At 44.2% G+C, this 16516-nt stretch overlaps 1 protein-coding gene across 2 annotated transcripts in view; it reads right to left on the bottom strand.

The window, feature by feature from the left end:
• Positions 1 to 16516, bottom strand: part of LOC110495947 (alpha-1,6-mannosylglycoprotein 6-beta-N-acetylglucosaminyltransferase A) — a 113649-nt gene that overhangs the window by 51188 nt on the left and 45945 nt on the right. For both annotated transcript variants that reach the window (XM_021571491.3, XM_021571492.3), the window contains 6 exons: positions 13247 to 13323; positions 11634 to 11723; positions 8664 to 8735; positions 6836 to 6997; positions 5192 to 5361; positions 3694 to 3828 (listed from right to left, as the gene is read on the bottom strand). In XM_021571491.3, the coding sequence (XP_021427166.1) occupies positions 3694 to 3828; positions 5192 to 5361; positions 6836 to 6997; positions 8664 to 8735; positions 11634 to 11723; positions 13247 to 13323 (706 nt within the window). The remainder of the gene's footprint in view (positions 1 to 3693; positions 3829 to 5191; positions 5362 to 6835; positions 6998 to 8663; positions 8736 to 11633; positions 11724 to 13246; positions 13324 to 16516) is intronic.

Here is a 16516-nt window from a genome sequence, read left to right as displayed (position 1 = left end):
TTTTCAATGACGACCTAGTTAACTGCCTGTTCAGGGGCAGAACGACAGATTTGTACCTTGAGCTCAGGGGTTTGAACTTGCAACCTTCCGGTTACCCTGCCGCCCCAGACTAAAGCCACAGCATGCAAATCTCTTAGTTTTTGAGACACTTGGGTATAGTCAGACGCAGTACAACATTCTTAGGAGATGATGCGAGAGAAAGAGATTCAGGTGAAATACTCTTTCAAATTAGATTGTTGTAGACTGGAGACTACGGTTGTTCAGATCAGTGGCAAGGAGTACAAAACTGTCACATTTACAATATCAGTCGTGTCTTTATAATGATTTCCATGTAGAATTGAGAGTTAGACAAACTGAAATGATAGCGTATTATAGCCAGCAAATAATGATTATAGTTGATATGATGACTGAAGCAAGCATTGGTTTTCTGCAGTGAGAGTGATAGACCAATACATAGATCGATACAGAAAGAGAGAGAAAGACAGAGTGAATGTGTGTATGTGCATGCATATATATATATATATATATATATATGTGTGTGTGTGTGTGTGTGTGTGTGTGTGTGTGTGTGTGTGTGTGTGTGTGTGTGTGTGTGTGTGTGTGTGTGCCTGCATGTGCGCGAGAGGGAAGAAGAGTGACAGGACAGGCGGCTGCCCTCATTAAAAACACTAATACTGCTGAGCCGATCACTGAGATTCTCCCTACAGTCCTTTCACTGCCCTGAACAACCACACTCACTTCCACTTTGGCCTTGGAACACAATCCTCGCTCTCAAATTCTCTTCCCTCTTGAGACTCAGACTGCTCCCTAATGGCACCCTATTCCCTATATAGTGCAGTGCACTACTTTTGACAAGAGTCCCACAGGGCTTTGGTCAAAACTAGTGCACTACAGTGAGCTCCAAAAGTATTGGGACAGTGATACATGTGCTGTTGTTTTGGCTCTGTACTCCAGCACTTTGGATTTGAAATTATACAATGACTATGAGGTTTTATTGTAAATAAGAATAGAATACATTTTTTTAACACTTCTACATTCATGTGGATGCTACCATGATTATTTTGTGCCCAATAGAAATTAATGGTAAATAATGTGTCATTTTGGAGTCACTTTTTATTGTAAATAAGAATATAATATGTTTCTAAACACTTCTACATGAATGTGGATGCTACCATGATTACGCATAGTCCTGAATAAATCGTGAATAATGATGAGTGGAAAAGTTAGACGCATAAATATCATACTCCCCAACGATGCTAACCTCCTCTGTTATTGTAATGGTGAGAGGTTAGAATGTCTTGGGGGTATGATATTTGTGCGTCTAACTTTCTCACTCATCATTATTCACGATTCCTTCAGGACTATCCGTAATCATGGTAGCATCCACAATGTAGAATTGTTCTATATTAGAAGCTGTTCTGGAGAGGCTGGAAAATGAAAGACACTTAATGATACAGTCCAGGATCTTAAGCACGACAAATTTGTAACATATTGTACGAATTGGATTTGTAACATATTATAGGAATTGCAAAAAATAACATAACATACGTAATGAATCACATAGTACACAATTGGATGACGTAGCACACAAAAAAAATATAGGGACCCGTTTTGGCTCGTGAGCACCCCTTTCAAAACTACTGGCTGAAATTATACAAAATGTTCTGAAGCATCACTTTAAGTGGGGAGGGAAAGAGCTGGATAGACAAGGAGGAGGAAGGAGAGGACATATGCAAGAAGAACATAAACAAGACAGGGTTAGACAACTATGGGCGAGACCAAAACAGTTCCACGACGTGACTAGTCAGCTTAAAAATCTAAAATGGACATTCAACAGAAGTTTTGTCTGAAGTTACAGTAAAACAGTGGCATCTGATAACCTTCCTGGAAGTGCACGTCACAAAATCAACACTGAATGAAGTGGCCAAATGTCTTCACCAATATGTTTAACGAGGAATTAATCAATGCACTCATGAAAATGCCAGCTGGATCCTGCATTACGACCACACCGTCTGTATAAAGGTTGATTCTGTGTCCCAAACGGCTCCCTATTCCCTAAATGGCACATTACTTTTGACCAGGGGCCTTGGTCAAAACAAATGCATATTATAGGGAATAGAGAGCCGTTTGGGATGCAGTCCCAGTCAATTTCCTCAAAGCAAGATGAAACAGGATGCAAACCCGAAACCAACAAAAAGTGTTGACACGAGAAAGGAAATCTTGGGGCTATTAGCGAACCTGACTTATTGTTCTCACAAGGCGGTTCTCGTAACAACCTCCAACCACACCAATGGGCTACATCAGAGGAACAATACCCACAAGGCGCCGGTTCAGACAGTCCTACCAGTGGAGCGCTCACGTGCACACGCACAATAGAGAGAGGGCAGAAAACAGACACAACCATGACCACTGCTCCATTAAGAGTTAAGACCTTGCTTGACCTGATGTTCCCATGGAAACGGCCTACCTACATGAGGACGTCAAACCATTTATATCTGACACAATGCAATTTCAGCCCAGTGAGAGAGAACAGTTTGATGACAGCCACTGAAACAGAGGTGGTTCTCATGATAGTGAGCTTGCTTGATGACTAACCTTGCATGAGACCTGAAGACTTGTGTTAAGCTTAAAAAAAAATAGGGGCTTACAGAAGAAAAACCCATCCACCCACACAGGCAGGAGGAGCTGGCCCACCTCGGTCTGGTCTGCATAGCCCCCCGAATCTGATCTGCGGTCCCGTGTGACTCAATTGGTAGAGCATGGCGCTTGCAACACCAGGGTTGTGGGTCAGATTCCCTCAAGGGACCAGTATGAGAAAAAAGTATGAAAATGTATGTACCCACTACTCTAAGTTTCTCTGGATAAGAGCATCTGCTAAATTACTCAAATGTAAATCCAGCCTGGGTTTCAGCCTTCTCATTCAGATGCTAATGAGTGTGTAAATCACATCTGGTCCCCCCCCTCTGTGCCTGGATCTTTGTCACCTGAATAGCTACCCCACCATGTATCAAATGAGCTGCAAAAAAATAGGCCTCTTTTCATCTTGCCAACCTCTCTCTCCGTTGCTCTCCAATCAGTAAATGAGTAGTGGGCGAACCCTCTGACAACGTGCCTCAGCAAGGTTTGGCATCCTACAGGGAGGGACACAGCCTCGGGAGACTCAGAGTGACACAGACAAAGAGCCTGACAATGTTACCACTTCCCGATTAGTCAAAGCAGCAAGGAGGATGCGGATTCCAAAGAGACCTCATCACGTGACAGACGTAAATGAGGATACTAGGAAACTCATTGGATACAAAAACTAGGATGTTCATATTTGAACTAAGACATTTTATGATAACTCCGTTAGATCTCAATCTGCCTAAATTAACAACATCACACACGCTCCCGAGTGGCGCAGCGGTCTAAGGTACTGCATCTCAGTGCTAGAGGCGTCACTACAGACCCTGGTTAGATTCCAGGCTGTATCACAACCGGCCGTGATTGAGAGTCCCATAGGGCAGCGCACAATTGGCCCAGCGTCGTCCGGGTTAGGGTTTGGCCGGGTTAGGCCGTCATTGTAAATAAAAATGTGTTCTTAACTGACTTGTCTAGTTAAATTAAGGTTAAATTTAAAAAAGAAAGAAAGAAAATATCACATATACACACACACACACACACACACACACACAGTTGAAGATATGGAGTACTTACTGATAGTGGACCCAGGAGGGCCCCAGTGTCTTCTTGAACTGGGTCAGGCCCACAATGTCAATGTAGATGAGCTCCACCACCTTGTCCCCCTGGGTGGGGCAGCTGGACTTGTTCCCCATCACTCTCCTCATGATCCTGCACAAAGAGAGGGAGTGGGCTTAGTTAGGACCCACAGGGTGTATCTGAAATGGCACCATATTCCCCTATATAGTTCACTACTTTTGACCAGGGCTCTGGGGTTGAGAACAGTTTTAAATTCACTGTAACATGTACAATAATGTTGTATTGTAATATATATACTTTTTAAAGAGAGCAACAACATGTAAACACACAACAAACAAAGAGAAGAAAGCTATGGATTGTTTACACATAGTAAACCCCTCTTATTAAAGTGGCGCCACAGAACATGGCTGACGTTTTACATTCTCCCAACCAATTGTGCAATTTTTTTATTTTTTTGCGTAACTTATTTTTTAAACTTATTGTGTACATAATGTTACTGCTACCGTCTCTTACGACCGAAAATAACTTTTCGGAAAATCGATTACTCACCACTGGAAGAAAATGACTTGTTTTCCTTTAACGAGTCTGACGAGAAGGATATCCTTCTTTCACTGGAACAGGCCCAGAGCCACGCCTTTTGCGTGAAGAAAAGACGCCAGAAAAGGGGACGCAGATCAGGGATCCTTCTGAGAATCCAGAGGCGAGCGAGTAAACTCCCAATGCCTTACATTCTCCTTGCTAACGTGTAATCGTTAGAAAATAAAATTGATGACCTGCTATTAAGATTATCCTACCAACGAGACATTAAAAATTGTAACATCTTATGTTTCACTGAGACGTGGCTGAAAGTAAAAACTCACAATATAGCCTACTTGGTAAATATTTTGAACTGCACTGTTGGTTAAGGGCTTGTAAGTAAGTATTTCACGGTAAAGTCTACAGTTGTTGTATTCGGCGCATGTGGCAAATAAAGTTTGATTTGATTATTCAAGTAGGAAGTCATTTGAGACAGGTTTTACCTAACAAAGCAGGACTAGAGTACACAAAAAACATGTGTTAGTTTTTGCAGGTGGGTTGCAACCACCTCACATTACACTAGCTTTAGCTGTAGTGTGAAGTTATACTTCTGCTCATTCCATAGGTGACTCCGGGGAGGTAATACCTGGGGCTGTATGTATTAAGCATCTCAGAGTAGGAGTGCTGCTGATTTAGGATCAGTTTCGCCTTTTAGATCACAATGAATAAGACTACATGGACAGGGGAAACCTGGGCCTGTATCCATAAAGCGTCTCAGAGTAGGAGTGCTGATGATCTGGGATGAAGTCCTAACCTGTCCATATCATTTTATTCATTATGATCCTAGAATTGTTCAATAAGAAACGCTCTTTATAATTTTACGTTGGAAAACATTTTAACCGTTTTGCTACGGTACTCCGCACTGAACACCACCCAGATGTGTCCGAGGGGTGCACACACACACACTCAATGGACTCACTCTTTGAGCTCGGCCAGGGAGGCGGAGATGCGTACGTCGTGGCCCAGCAGGTAGAGGGTGGTGATGAGGTCACTCCATTGCACCAGCTCCCCCAGGGGGCCCCCACTGAAGGCGTTCTCTGCAATCTTGAAGCCCGACTCCTTGGTCAACAGGCCCAGGTGCACCAGGATCTGATGTAGAGAGAGGGGTATAGAGTGTCAGTTCAGTTTAAATCTATTGTTTCTCATTGTGGCTCAGTTGGTTAGAGCATGGTGCTAGCAATGACAGGGTTGAGAGTTTGATTCCCAACGGGCTATCAATATAAAGATTTATGGGAATGGGATATATCATCATCAACATATAAAAAAATTCATACACTATTACTGGAACCCAATAAAATCACTGGGTATAATATAGTGTGCAACTTTGTTGTTTTCTTTTTCAAGTATGTTAGGCAAATCGCCAACCATCTGGGTGTGTGTCTTTAGTTCTTGAAATAATCCAAACACAAATCAATGGGTTGGAAAAATGTAATAAGGCATTTTCCCTATTCAAACGTAGCAGAATGTACGTCAAAGATGCACTCCACAGAAGACGTATCATTATTAACATCAGAGCGCGCAAGTCTCCTTCTATTCACCAGGGAACACACAGACACAGGAGAGAATCCAACATTACAATGTTGTGTGCTTTCTATGGACGTCTCAACACACTTTCAGCTGCTGTGTTAGCCAGCCACACTAATGCGTCCCAAACAGCACCCTATTCCCTATACAGTGCACTACTTTTGTCCAGTTCCCATAGTAAACTATGTAGGGGATAGGGTGCAATTTGGGATGGAGACGCAATCACTAAGGTGCATTGCAGTTTGTCCTATATTTATGTTGTATTTATAAAAAATGTTTTATCCCAGGCCCCCGTTCCTGCAGGAGGCCTTTTGCTAGGCCATCATTGTAAATAAGAATTTGTTCTTAACTTACTTGCCTAGTTAAATAAAGGTTTAATTTAAAAAATTGTCCAGGAATTCATGGGTAGAGAGAGGATTATGACTGTAATAATATAAAAAGATCTGTTTGTGCGGTCTTGCCAAGTTGGCTCCAAGTTGGCAAAACAGCACAAAGAGATCTGGGATCAGGCTACTTTGTTCCTGCTTTGAGCCTTTGGCATGATAGAGGTTGGGCTGAGTCCCGATTCCCCACACTTCTCCCAAAGTGTACTCTTACTCACTCAAGCCAATGCTTACACCAATCACTTCTGGAATAAAGTGAAGAATTGGAGTTTCAGGTGCAAGAGACTTTGTTCCACTCTAACTAGAGGGAGTAGGGCTCTCCCATATGTCATATCCATACTGTTCGAAGCCGTAGTCAGAAAGAGGAGGTGGAGGTGAATTATTTACAGTCCTGAAGATCACTAGGGAACTGAAACCTCCATTATTAATTGTTGGGGCCAGGTAGCTACCCAGAACACAATGGACTTTCCTTGTTTAAATTTTCTCAGTTCAGAAAGGCATGGGCTGATTCTGTTCTCTTGTCCAAGTAGATAATATATTTTCGAAGGTGTGTTTGTGTGTGTGAGTGCGTGCAAGTGTGTAAGTGCAAGCTTGCATGAGTATGTGTGTGCGTGCGTGCACATGAGTACGTGTTTGTGAGTGTGTCCGTGTCCTACCTTCTTCCTCTTGCGCTTGGCCAGGTTCTGCTTGGCAGCCAGGGCGCGGATGGCGTTGATCCAGGGGTCTTCCATGCGCTTGATCCGGAGCATCATCCAGCGGAACTCCTCTCGCCGAGACATGACCCGATATAGCTCCTCGAAGCTTGTTCGGATCTCCGTCTAGGAAGAAGACAACACAATTTAGACACCCCTACTCTTTAGGCGTTATGGTTTAACCCATTAACCTCTTTCAAGGTTTACCCTATAGAAGGAGAATGTTGGCCTCTGAAAGGGGGTAGGTAGACAGTCAGTAGGCACTTTCGTTTTGGATCGGCAAAAGCCCCAGGTGGGCGGAGTGTGCACATTTTAGACTAAAGTGAATTCTCCACCCACCTGGGGCACAGGACGATGACAAACGAGCACGCCCAACTGTGTTTGTCGTGATCAGTTTGAGCAAGGAGGCAGAGAATCGCTGATCTTCATTACATAATGAGTGGTTATGTAGGGTTTGAGGTCATTTGTAGATCAGTGATTCTGTAATGCTGTCAATCTCCAACACGCACATTGGTATCAAAATCCATTGATTCACTTGAAGGGATCGGTCACAACATACAGGATATAAAGAGGATTCTCATCAACTTAAACACTTAAGCTACAAAGTGCCAAGTTCTGCCAGGCGCTATTTGCATTACAAAGACATATGGCTCCTCATTGAATGCTGGAATGCAATGATAGCAATCTACACATTTCTCATTTCTCATTCTCTCGGGTCAATATTTAAGAAAGCTTTCACAAAGCCGGCTTGGTTGAGATGCAGCCCTGCTTGCCATTAACAGCTGCTAAAGCTGGGGAAACAACACACTAACAACGCTCTGGCAGTGTATTACCATCCCTCATCAGGACAGGAAATCACTGGGAGAGACAGGTCTGGGGTTCTGTCCCAAATGGCATCCTATTCCCTATATAGTGCACTACTTTTGACCATAGCGTTATGGGCCCTGGTCAACAACAACAAAAAATCACAACCACCATCAACGGTGATCTCAAAGACAAAAGGATCACTCATGTTGACATATCCGAAGGGGGGCAAAGAGTATTCAATTTGGACTTATCGCATTATCCATAACTGGGAGCGGAGTAATATTTAAAGCCAATAACGACGAGCCACGCCCAGAGCTCTGAGCTCAGACGGCCCTGGAGGGAGATTTGAGCGAGTGCCCATTGGCATGGCGACAGGCATCATGGTATAAATCCTCTCCCGCTCTATAGTCAGTTACTAGCAGAATCACTGGAGTTACTCTACAGACAGTGTGTGTGTGTGTGTGTGTGTGTGTGTGTGTGTGTGTGTGTTAGCCTATGTGCACTAACATTGCTTATCCATTAGTCGATACCATTTGAGCTAAAAGACAAGCGGAAGAGGTCATTTCTAAAGAGCACATGATGTCATAACATTATAAAAGCAATTCAATGCCCTCGTGACTTGGCATTTGTCTTCAGGCCGGGTATTCGTCGTTATTGGCTTTAAATATTACTCCGCTCTCGGTTATGGATAATGCGATAAGTCCAAATTGAATACTCTTTGCCCCCTGGCCAGTCCCCAGAGGGGTGAGAGTGAAAAGGACTCCAGACTGTTGGTCTTTCAACAGGGTGCAGAGACTGGCACTTATGCCCTTTTCACTACTGTGTTTTAAGATATTTTCTTATCACACTGTCATTTTCACATGGTGTCAACCTGAACCAAACTGTGTTGGCTGTAATATTATATTTTCCTGTTGTTCTTTCCAGCAACTATACTCAGTTTGACTCGGCTTGGCAGTGTGGAAAGCCCTTCAGTTCAGACACTCACCTGGCCCCTCCGGTCGGCCTCCTCATTCAATGTCTTGGTTCTCCACGGTAGGCGCGGGCACCAGTTCTCCACCTAAAATTACATTAACATCAGAACATAACATCAGAAGGAACTGAGATGTAAAATGTGACAGAGTGATTCATATGGGGCCTGTGAACTCTGCCAACGAAGAGGAGAGAGAGGACGCAGTGTCGAGGGAGGGAGGAAAGGACACTAGGGTTGTGTCCAAAATGGCACACTCTTCTCTATATAGTGCACTACTTATGACCAGAGCCTAATAGGCCTTGGTCAAAAGTAATTCACTATATAGGAAATAGGGTAACATTTGGGATGCAGCCTAGGGGGCAAATCAGGCAATCATTCGGCAGGTAATTATTTCAGTGAAAGCAGATGTCATGCTGACAGAGGCCTGGCTCGCTTTGTTCTCACTTCAGAAGTTCTGATGCATCAACTAGCTATGGTGGGACCAGCCTCACTGTTGAGTGCAGATACAGAGATAGTCATGTACTGTAATGACATCCTATTCCCTATATAGTGCACTATTTTGGGGGATGTCTGGCTGATAGGGTGTAGGGCTCTGGCCAAAAGTAGTTCACTACATTGGGGATAGGGTGCCATTTGGATAAACTCTTAATCAATTAAGCCTCAATCAACCTCATTCACTCACTGAGCCAGTGAGGCAACCAGTGGAACCCTGATACACTACAACTGACCCTTAAAATGGAGGCTGGGGTTTTAGCTGTGACAGCCCCAACGTTGGGTCCATCCGTCTGGCTGTCCACTCTGAGCATGGGAAATTGGGCTACATCCCAAATGCCTCCTCACTCTGAGGAGGGTGCATTGCGTCCGTGAGTGCCAGACAGAACGCGTGAGAAAGGCAGAGAGGGAAAGAACAAGGCTGATATTATATGGAAATACATGCATATCGCCATGGTGAAATGGTCACATGACTTGAGTGCAAAATGCTCGGTGATAGAGAACTGTCTCACTGATCAGACTTCTCACTGGCTGCATACCTAAGGGTTCCCTATGGGCCCTAGTCACAGCCACCCTCTCTCCCTTAAAGGAAAATTCCACCCACACACACATACACAGTCCCAAAATGTTGTATATGTCAGCAATCATGTTCAAGATATATACACTTTTAAAAAATACAGAAATACAGCCGGTGTTATGCATTTTGTGTCATGAACATTGGCTCTCTAAATGGGAGTCTCGTGAGTGAAAACATCAGAAGCTCAAAGGTAAACGATTGAATTTGATTGCTTTTCTGATTTCCGTGACCAAGTTACCTGCTGCTAGCTGGACAAAATGCTATGCTAGGCTATCGATACACTTACACAAATGCTTGTCTAGCTTTGGCTGTAAAGCATGTTTTGAAAATCTGAGATGACAGGATGATTAACAAAATTAACAAAAGGCTAAACTGTCTCTCAATATATTTAACTTGTGATTTTCATGAATAGGAATATTTTCTAGGAATATTTATGTCTGTTGCGTTATGCTAATTAGTGTTAGTCGATGATTACGCTCCTTCATGCGGGATGGGGAGTCACTAGAGGTTAAAGGAAAATTCCACACACACACACACACACACAGTCCCAAAATGTTTTATATGTCAGCAATCAAGTTCTCAAGATATATACACTTAAAGAATACAGAAATACGGCCTCCCGGGTGGCGCAGTGGTTAAGGGCGCTGTACTGCAGCGCCAGCTGTGCCATCAGAGTCCCTGGGTTCGTGCCCAGGCTCTGTCGTAACCGGCCGCGACCGGGAGGTCCGTGGGGCGACGCACAATTGGCCTAGCGTCGTCCGGGTTAGGGAGGGATTGGTCGGTAGGGATCTCCTTGTCTCATCGCGCACCAGCGACTCCTGTGGCGGGCCGGGCGCAGTGCGCGCTAGCCAAGGTTGCCAGGTGCACGGTGTAGCCACATTGGTGCGGCTGGCTTCCGGGTTGGATGCGCGCTGTGTTAAGAAGCAGTACGGCTGGTTGGGTTGTGTATCGGAGGACGCATGACATTCAACCTTCGTCTCTCCCGAGCCCGTACCGGAGTTGTAGCAATGAGACAAGATAGTAGCTACAACAATTGGATACTACGAAATTGGGGAGAAAAAGGGGTAAAATAAAAAAAATAATAAAAAAAAATTACAAATAAAAAAAAATACAGAAATACAGCCGGTGTTATGCATTTCGTGTCATATGATGCTGAGTATATATGAAAAAAAGTATACATCATGATGCAAACTGCATCATACTAGCTTTTTATGAAAGGTGACTGCAAAAAAACTGCAAATCTTGATTGATTGCTGACATGCAAAACATTTTGGGACTATGTCAACAATGGACTAATGAAACAAATACCAGAATATAGATTTGGGGTGGAGTTTTCCTTTAATGAATCTGGTGCATGTCTTTCCAAACAGATTTTTTTCAGTAGAGTAAAAGTACATTGCATGGTTCTTCCCCCAAGCACTGCTCTCAACCGATACAACATTTAGAAGCTCCCATATCTGACCAGCTCCCATATCTGACAGAGAATAATCAGCACAAAGAGTCAGGGACTTGAGTTTGATTGAAACAAACTACAGTTGGGTCATTGCTACTTAGCAATGAGCTTCTCATTGACCACCAGAGGACAAACCTTATTTGTGAATGCTATGGTATAAATGGGCTTTACATCTCAAGTGTAGTGTTTGCATGTGCGTACCCTACTCGCTAAGGTCATCAGATAGCTACAGTACATGTTTCCATATTAACGGCTAGAAAAAAACGCAACGCTGTAGGATAATTCACAAGTAAATAGTTCAGTCGTCAAGGGCGCGTGGAGATGCAATGGATGAATACGTAAAGAGCTGGGGAGTTCCACATCCCCCAGGCTGTTAACACTGAATGTCAACGAGTAGATCATACCATAACAAACATAAAATGGACAACCAAGGACACACACACACGGACACACACACACTCACCTCGCTGAGATATATGAAGAAGGAGCAGGCGGAGCCGTCCACGCCGTAGTTAGTGTAGCATGAGTCTGACCGCCACATGTCCTTCATCCACTGAGGAAGAGGAGGAGAGACTTGATCAGGACTGAACACAATAGATACCAGTGTAGCCTATCAATCCACATCTTGGCCAGTCCTCCCATCCCATGTCTGTGTGTGTGTGAGGACTCATCAATCCAAGAAAAAGAACCAGGCAATATAAGCAAAGAAACAGTGACAAAAATGTAAATGCAAAGTGTCAACAGCATTGAAAGTGAAAAAGTGTTTTTGTTGAATGGGCTGATGTTTTTTCGAGACTCAACCGCAAAATACAGTGTTTTCAGATGTTCACAGATGGAGATGTGCAAAACAGTCTGCTGAAGCCCAGTGAAGGAGCAGAGTGAAGGAGCAGAGTGGGGCTACGACTTGGCCAAGGCTACGGGGGAATATGGCAATCACTTACACACTCTGGGTTAGGAATAATGGTGTTCCACTCCAACACTGACACATTAAGGCTGAGTCTCAAATGACACCCTATTCATTATGGGCCCTACATAGGAAATAGGCTGCCATATGGGAAGTAGCCTACCTCTTTCCATCGCTGCAATTTCCATCTGATTTTATAAATCGGATTTCCATCCCATTGTTTTTGAATGACTGAATGGCTATGCAGAGTGGGTGTAGGTTTATATGAAACTGCCCTAACTAATTCCACTGAGATTGACAGCCACCCAAGTAAATCCCCTGGAATGTGTCACGCCAGGCAGCTGAAAACATAATTTGCAGCTAATTGACTTAAAGGAATTCTACAGGGGTTTATGAATTCCGAAGTATATTGTAATCGGGAGGAGCAAGAAGTCTTCATTTTGTCTTTTGTTCCTGCTTAAAAACCTTCTGAAAGATTTTTCAAATAATTATTATCCATCAGAGCACAATAACAGGATGGAAAAGGTTGCCAGTAGGAAGTTTGTACCATGTACAGTATTATATAGCACTGTGACAGCTGGGATTTCCACCATACCCCATAAAAGCGCCCGAGGAATAAAATAAACTGTCCGAAGTTATTTTACTAGCCGACAGTTTTATCAGCAGAAACATTTAGGCAACGCGCAACAGAATACATTGAAAAGCTGCATTCTGATTTAACCTCAATAAAACACTTGAGATGTAATGTGGTTGAAATAATCCCATAAAAAAAGAGAAAGGAGATTTGAGACAAACGGAGGCTAAATAGGACAAAATAACTCATCTGTTTCCGCTATGGAGCCTGTTTGAGCCCTGTTTTGGCTCTTTTAAATGGTGATCGGCTAGCCATGCCTGCCTTTCCTTGGTGCCAGTGCCAGTATAGGCTTGGGAGCAGCCCGCAGAGCAGATGGCCTTTATGATATGACGGTATCTGCTCCGGGCAGACTCCGGCCTGGGGCTGTAGGTCTGTGATTACTGCTGCTGCTGGTGGTTGCTATGTGTGTGTGTGCGTGTTTGCTTGGGTGCGTGTTTGCTTGGGCGCGTGTGTGTTTGATTGGGCGCGTGTGTGTTTGATTGGGCGCGTGTGTGTTTGATTGGGCGCGTGTGTGTTTGATTGGGTGCGTCTCGCTCACCTTGACTTTGCCCTCACAGTGAGGGAAGCCGTCCATGGGGGGAAGCTCACATTTCTCCTGAGCGCCGTTCAGCAGATCTGAGGAAAGAGAGGAGAGAGAGAGAGGAGAGAAAAAGAGAGGAGAGATCAATAAGGTCAGGCACCAGCGTTGGGAGCAAACCGTGCAGGTGTGGAACTGACAGAAAAAAAGACGACACGGAGAGATCAATACACACGCATGAATGAACCACACTCCTGTGCACATACACACGGCCTCAGGCATGTATGCGTGTGACACATCAAAAATACACACACACACACACACACACACACACACACACACACACACACACACACACACACACACACACACACACACTTTGGGTTTACACATCAAAAAGCTCCGAACAACCAATGACTTCACTGGGTCTGTAATTCCATGTATCCTCAGGGAAGTGATGGTATTTTGAAGAGACTGAACATGGCCCAGAATTGAAACAACATATGTACGCATGTGATGTGTGCTCTCTCCCAATAGCACGAGCACAGGTAGCGTAACTTGTGTGACCACATGGTACCATCCATCCGCAACAGATACACGATGCCACAGAGGCTATGCTGTTCCCCTGGCCGAGCATACGGTGGTGTGATTTCCATACCTGACGCAGGTTCAGATAAGCTCGCCTCACACCGACAACAGACGTGTGGAGTTTAGATATGCCAGGGCTACTAAGAGGCTTCAATGGAATGGGGTGCTGGGAATAGTCACACTGCAAAAAAGAAAATGTGATGGCATCTCCTATAAATAAAAGATGACTCGTTTCAATCGTTTTTTGTCCAAAAATGATTGGGTGCTATTCCATATGTAGGAAATAGGGTTGCCCTTTTTTAACTGTTTGTTTCTCTAGATTTCACAAAAACAACAAATGTTATCCTCATATTCCTGTGAGGACAAAGACACCAAGGTTGGGAGAAGGTGTCCCATTAAGAAATGGCTGTTACATGACAGAGGTGGTGATGAGGCTCAGACAGGGCTCTATTTTCTCAGGGGGCTGTCTGAAAGGCTGTCACCATGCCCATCATCATGAACGGAGGATTGGAGAGAGGACAGGAATAGTGGGGTGGGGGGAGAAGAGAGACGAGGCCAGACGAGACAGCCGGTGTGAAGGTAACCTTGAAGGGATACTTTGGGAGACAGAGACAGATGAACTTGTGGATACCATGTGTGTCCAGTATGAAGGAAGTTCGAGGCAGTTTCTCGAGCCAATGCTAACTAGCAATAGCACAATGACTGGAAGTCTATGGGTATCTACTAGCATCTAGGGCCTCATTGCCAAAATCCAGAAGTATCTCTTTAATGACTGGCCTGTCTGAGAGGTGGACCAGATTGCCCCGTCATCAATTCAAGGCTGATACTCTCTCACAGTCCGAGGGAAACTTAGCTTGGACCGACAAGAGGATATTGCCATTGGGTCTGTGGCTTGGCCACGAGTGGATTACCGGTATCAGCACTGGCATTTAAACAAATCCGATATCAATAAGAGAACCTTTGCAGACTACGTGTTTTGGACAAAAATCCCAAGGTTCCTGTTAAAAATCTCTTAACAGTCACTACCTGTTCTGTGATCATTTGTTCTGAAGTAAGAAGCAAAGCATCGGCACAGAATGGAGAGAAAACAAGAGGCAGGCTTTTTCCCATTTGCGACCCATGGTGAGCTTGCCAATAACAAAGACGCAGACAGAGTGACAAAATCTTGCATCCAAAAGGCTTGTACAGAGCCAAACATTACACAATACATCCCTTTGTTCTATCTATAGCGATTGAGCAGTCCCAGATTCATTATTAAACCTTCAGGACCGGCTCGCCTCAAACTCTGAGTTCTGACAAGACCCGCAGTGTTTGGGCTAAAGATTAGACTAAAACTCTACAGCGCATAGACCAATGAGAATTATTCCTGCACCGAGTAGCAATCACTAAGAAACAAAAGAGATTTCAGTGAGAGAGAAGAAAATGTATCAGAATTCTAATGAACAGAATGTCATGTGATCGCTGCACGCAAAGCTATTCTATACGACCACGTCAGGAGTGTGTTTGTGTGTATCTGTTACTGAGGGGATCTCAGGCTGATAACAGAGTATGTTATCTCTTCTCCAGGAAGAACCAAAAAAAATCACAGATTAAAATGTGTTTAATGCACACAGCGCTTTGGCTTAATAACCCTAGATGTAAAGAGCTCATGCTGCCCTCGTCTATTTTAATAGCCTTGTTATTTTCATACTCGCCATGAGTACACAATATATAATACACAGCATAGGGGTGGATGCAGTAAACAATGGTGATAGACAAATGAGAACGCTCCGGGGTGAAGTTCCACCTAGGTACAGATCTAGGATGAGCTTCCTCAAACTTAACATTAAACATGTGGTAAATGCCAAACTCACCCGAGATCAGCATCTAGCGGATACTTCAACCTACACCAATGAGAACCAAATAAGAAGAGGGACATTCACTGCTATTCACCAACTTCCAGCGGGTCCAAGCACCTAAAGATGCCTTTGAGAGATCCTGTTTCAGTCATAATCTGCTAAAAGAAGCCTTTGAACGAGATGAGACAGTCAATCAGCGTGTTTGAGGGGATCAGTTTGAAGGAGGCGCTGAATCAATCATGACATAATGAGTAAGCCCGAGCAGTGATTCTGCACAGTCCAACTGCAATGGAATCCAACATGCACAATGCAACACCTGAGCCAGTGTGTGTGACATTGCAGGCTATGCGTTTTTGCATGCACCCATTTATTGATTGCATTCCGTATCTTATGCGTGTATTTCTGTATTCTGTAGTGCTAATTTGTAAAAGAGACCAGGGTATCAATATGACTCCCTGCTAAAACAAAGGTGAAATAAATGCAGATATGGACAACGGTCATGTGGTCATGAGACGGCTAGCCTGAGACGAAAGGGCCTCTGGTTTAGCCATGGTTTCCCGGGGCAACAGGAGGAGGAGAACAATAGGGGGAGGCAGACAGATTATTATTGAACTATTTTCTATCATAGCCTTTCGAACAAAGGCCTCGCACTGGACGAAGGGGAGAGTAGCGGACCTCATGCTGAGCCCATCAGCCTGTGTCCCCACACACACACACACACACACACACACACACACACACACACACACACACACACACACGTCTCCCTCCTCCTCTGGACAAGACGAGATGATACCAGCTGATATGAGCTGAGACTGGCTGAGATCTAACCAGCCAGAGTGTCAGAGTCAAAACATGGCTTCTT

Source organism: Oncorhynchus mykiss, chromosome 18 (assembly GCF_057628025.1).
Source record: "Oncorhynchus mykiss isolate SJ-2025 chromosome 18, ASM5762802v1, whole genome shotgun sequence".
NCBI classification, from domain to species: Eukaryota; Metazoa; Chordata; class Actinopteri; order Salmoniformes; family Salmonidae; genus Oncorhynchus; species Oncorhynchus mykiss.
The sequence above is the reverse complement of the archived record's forward strand: the minus strand, read 5'-3'. Positions and strand labels throughout refer to the sequence as shown.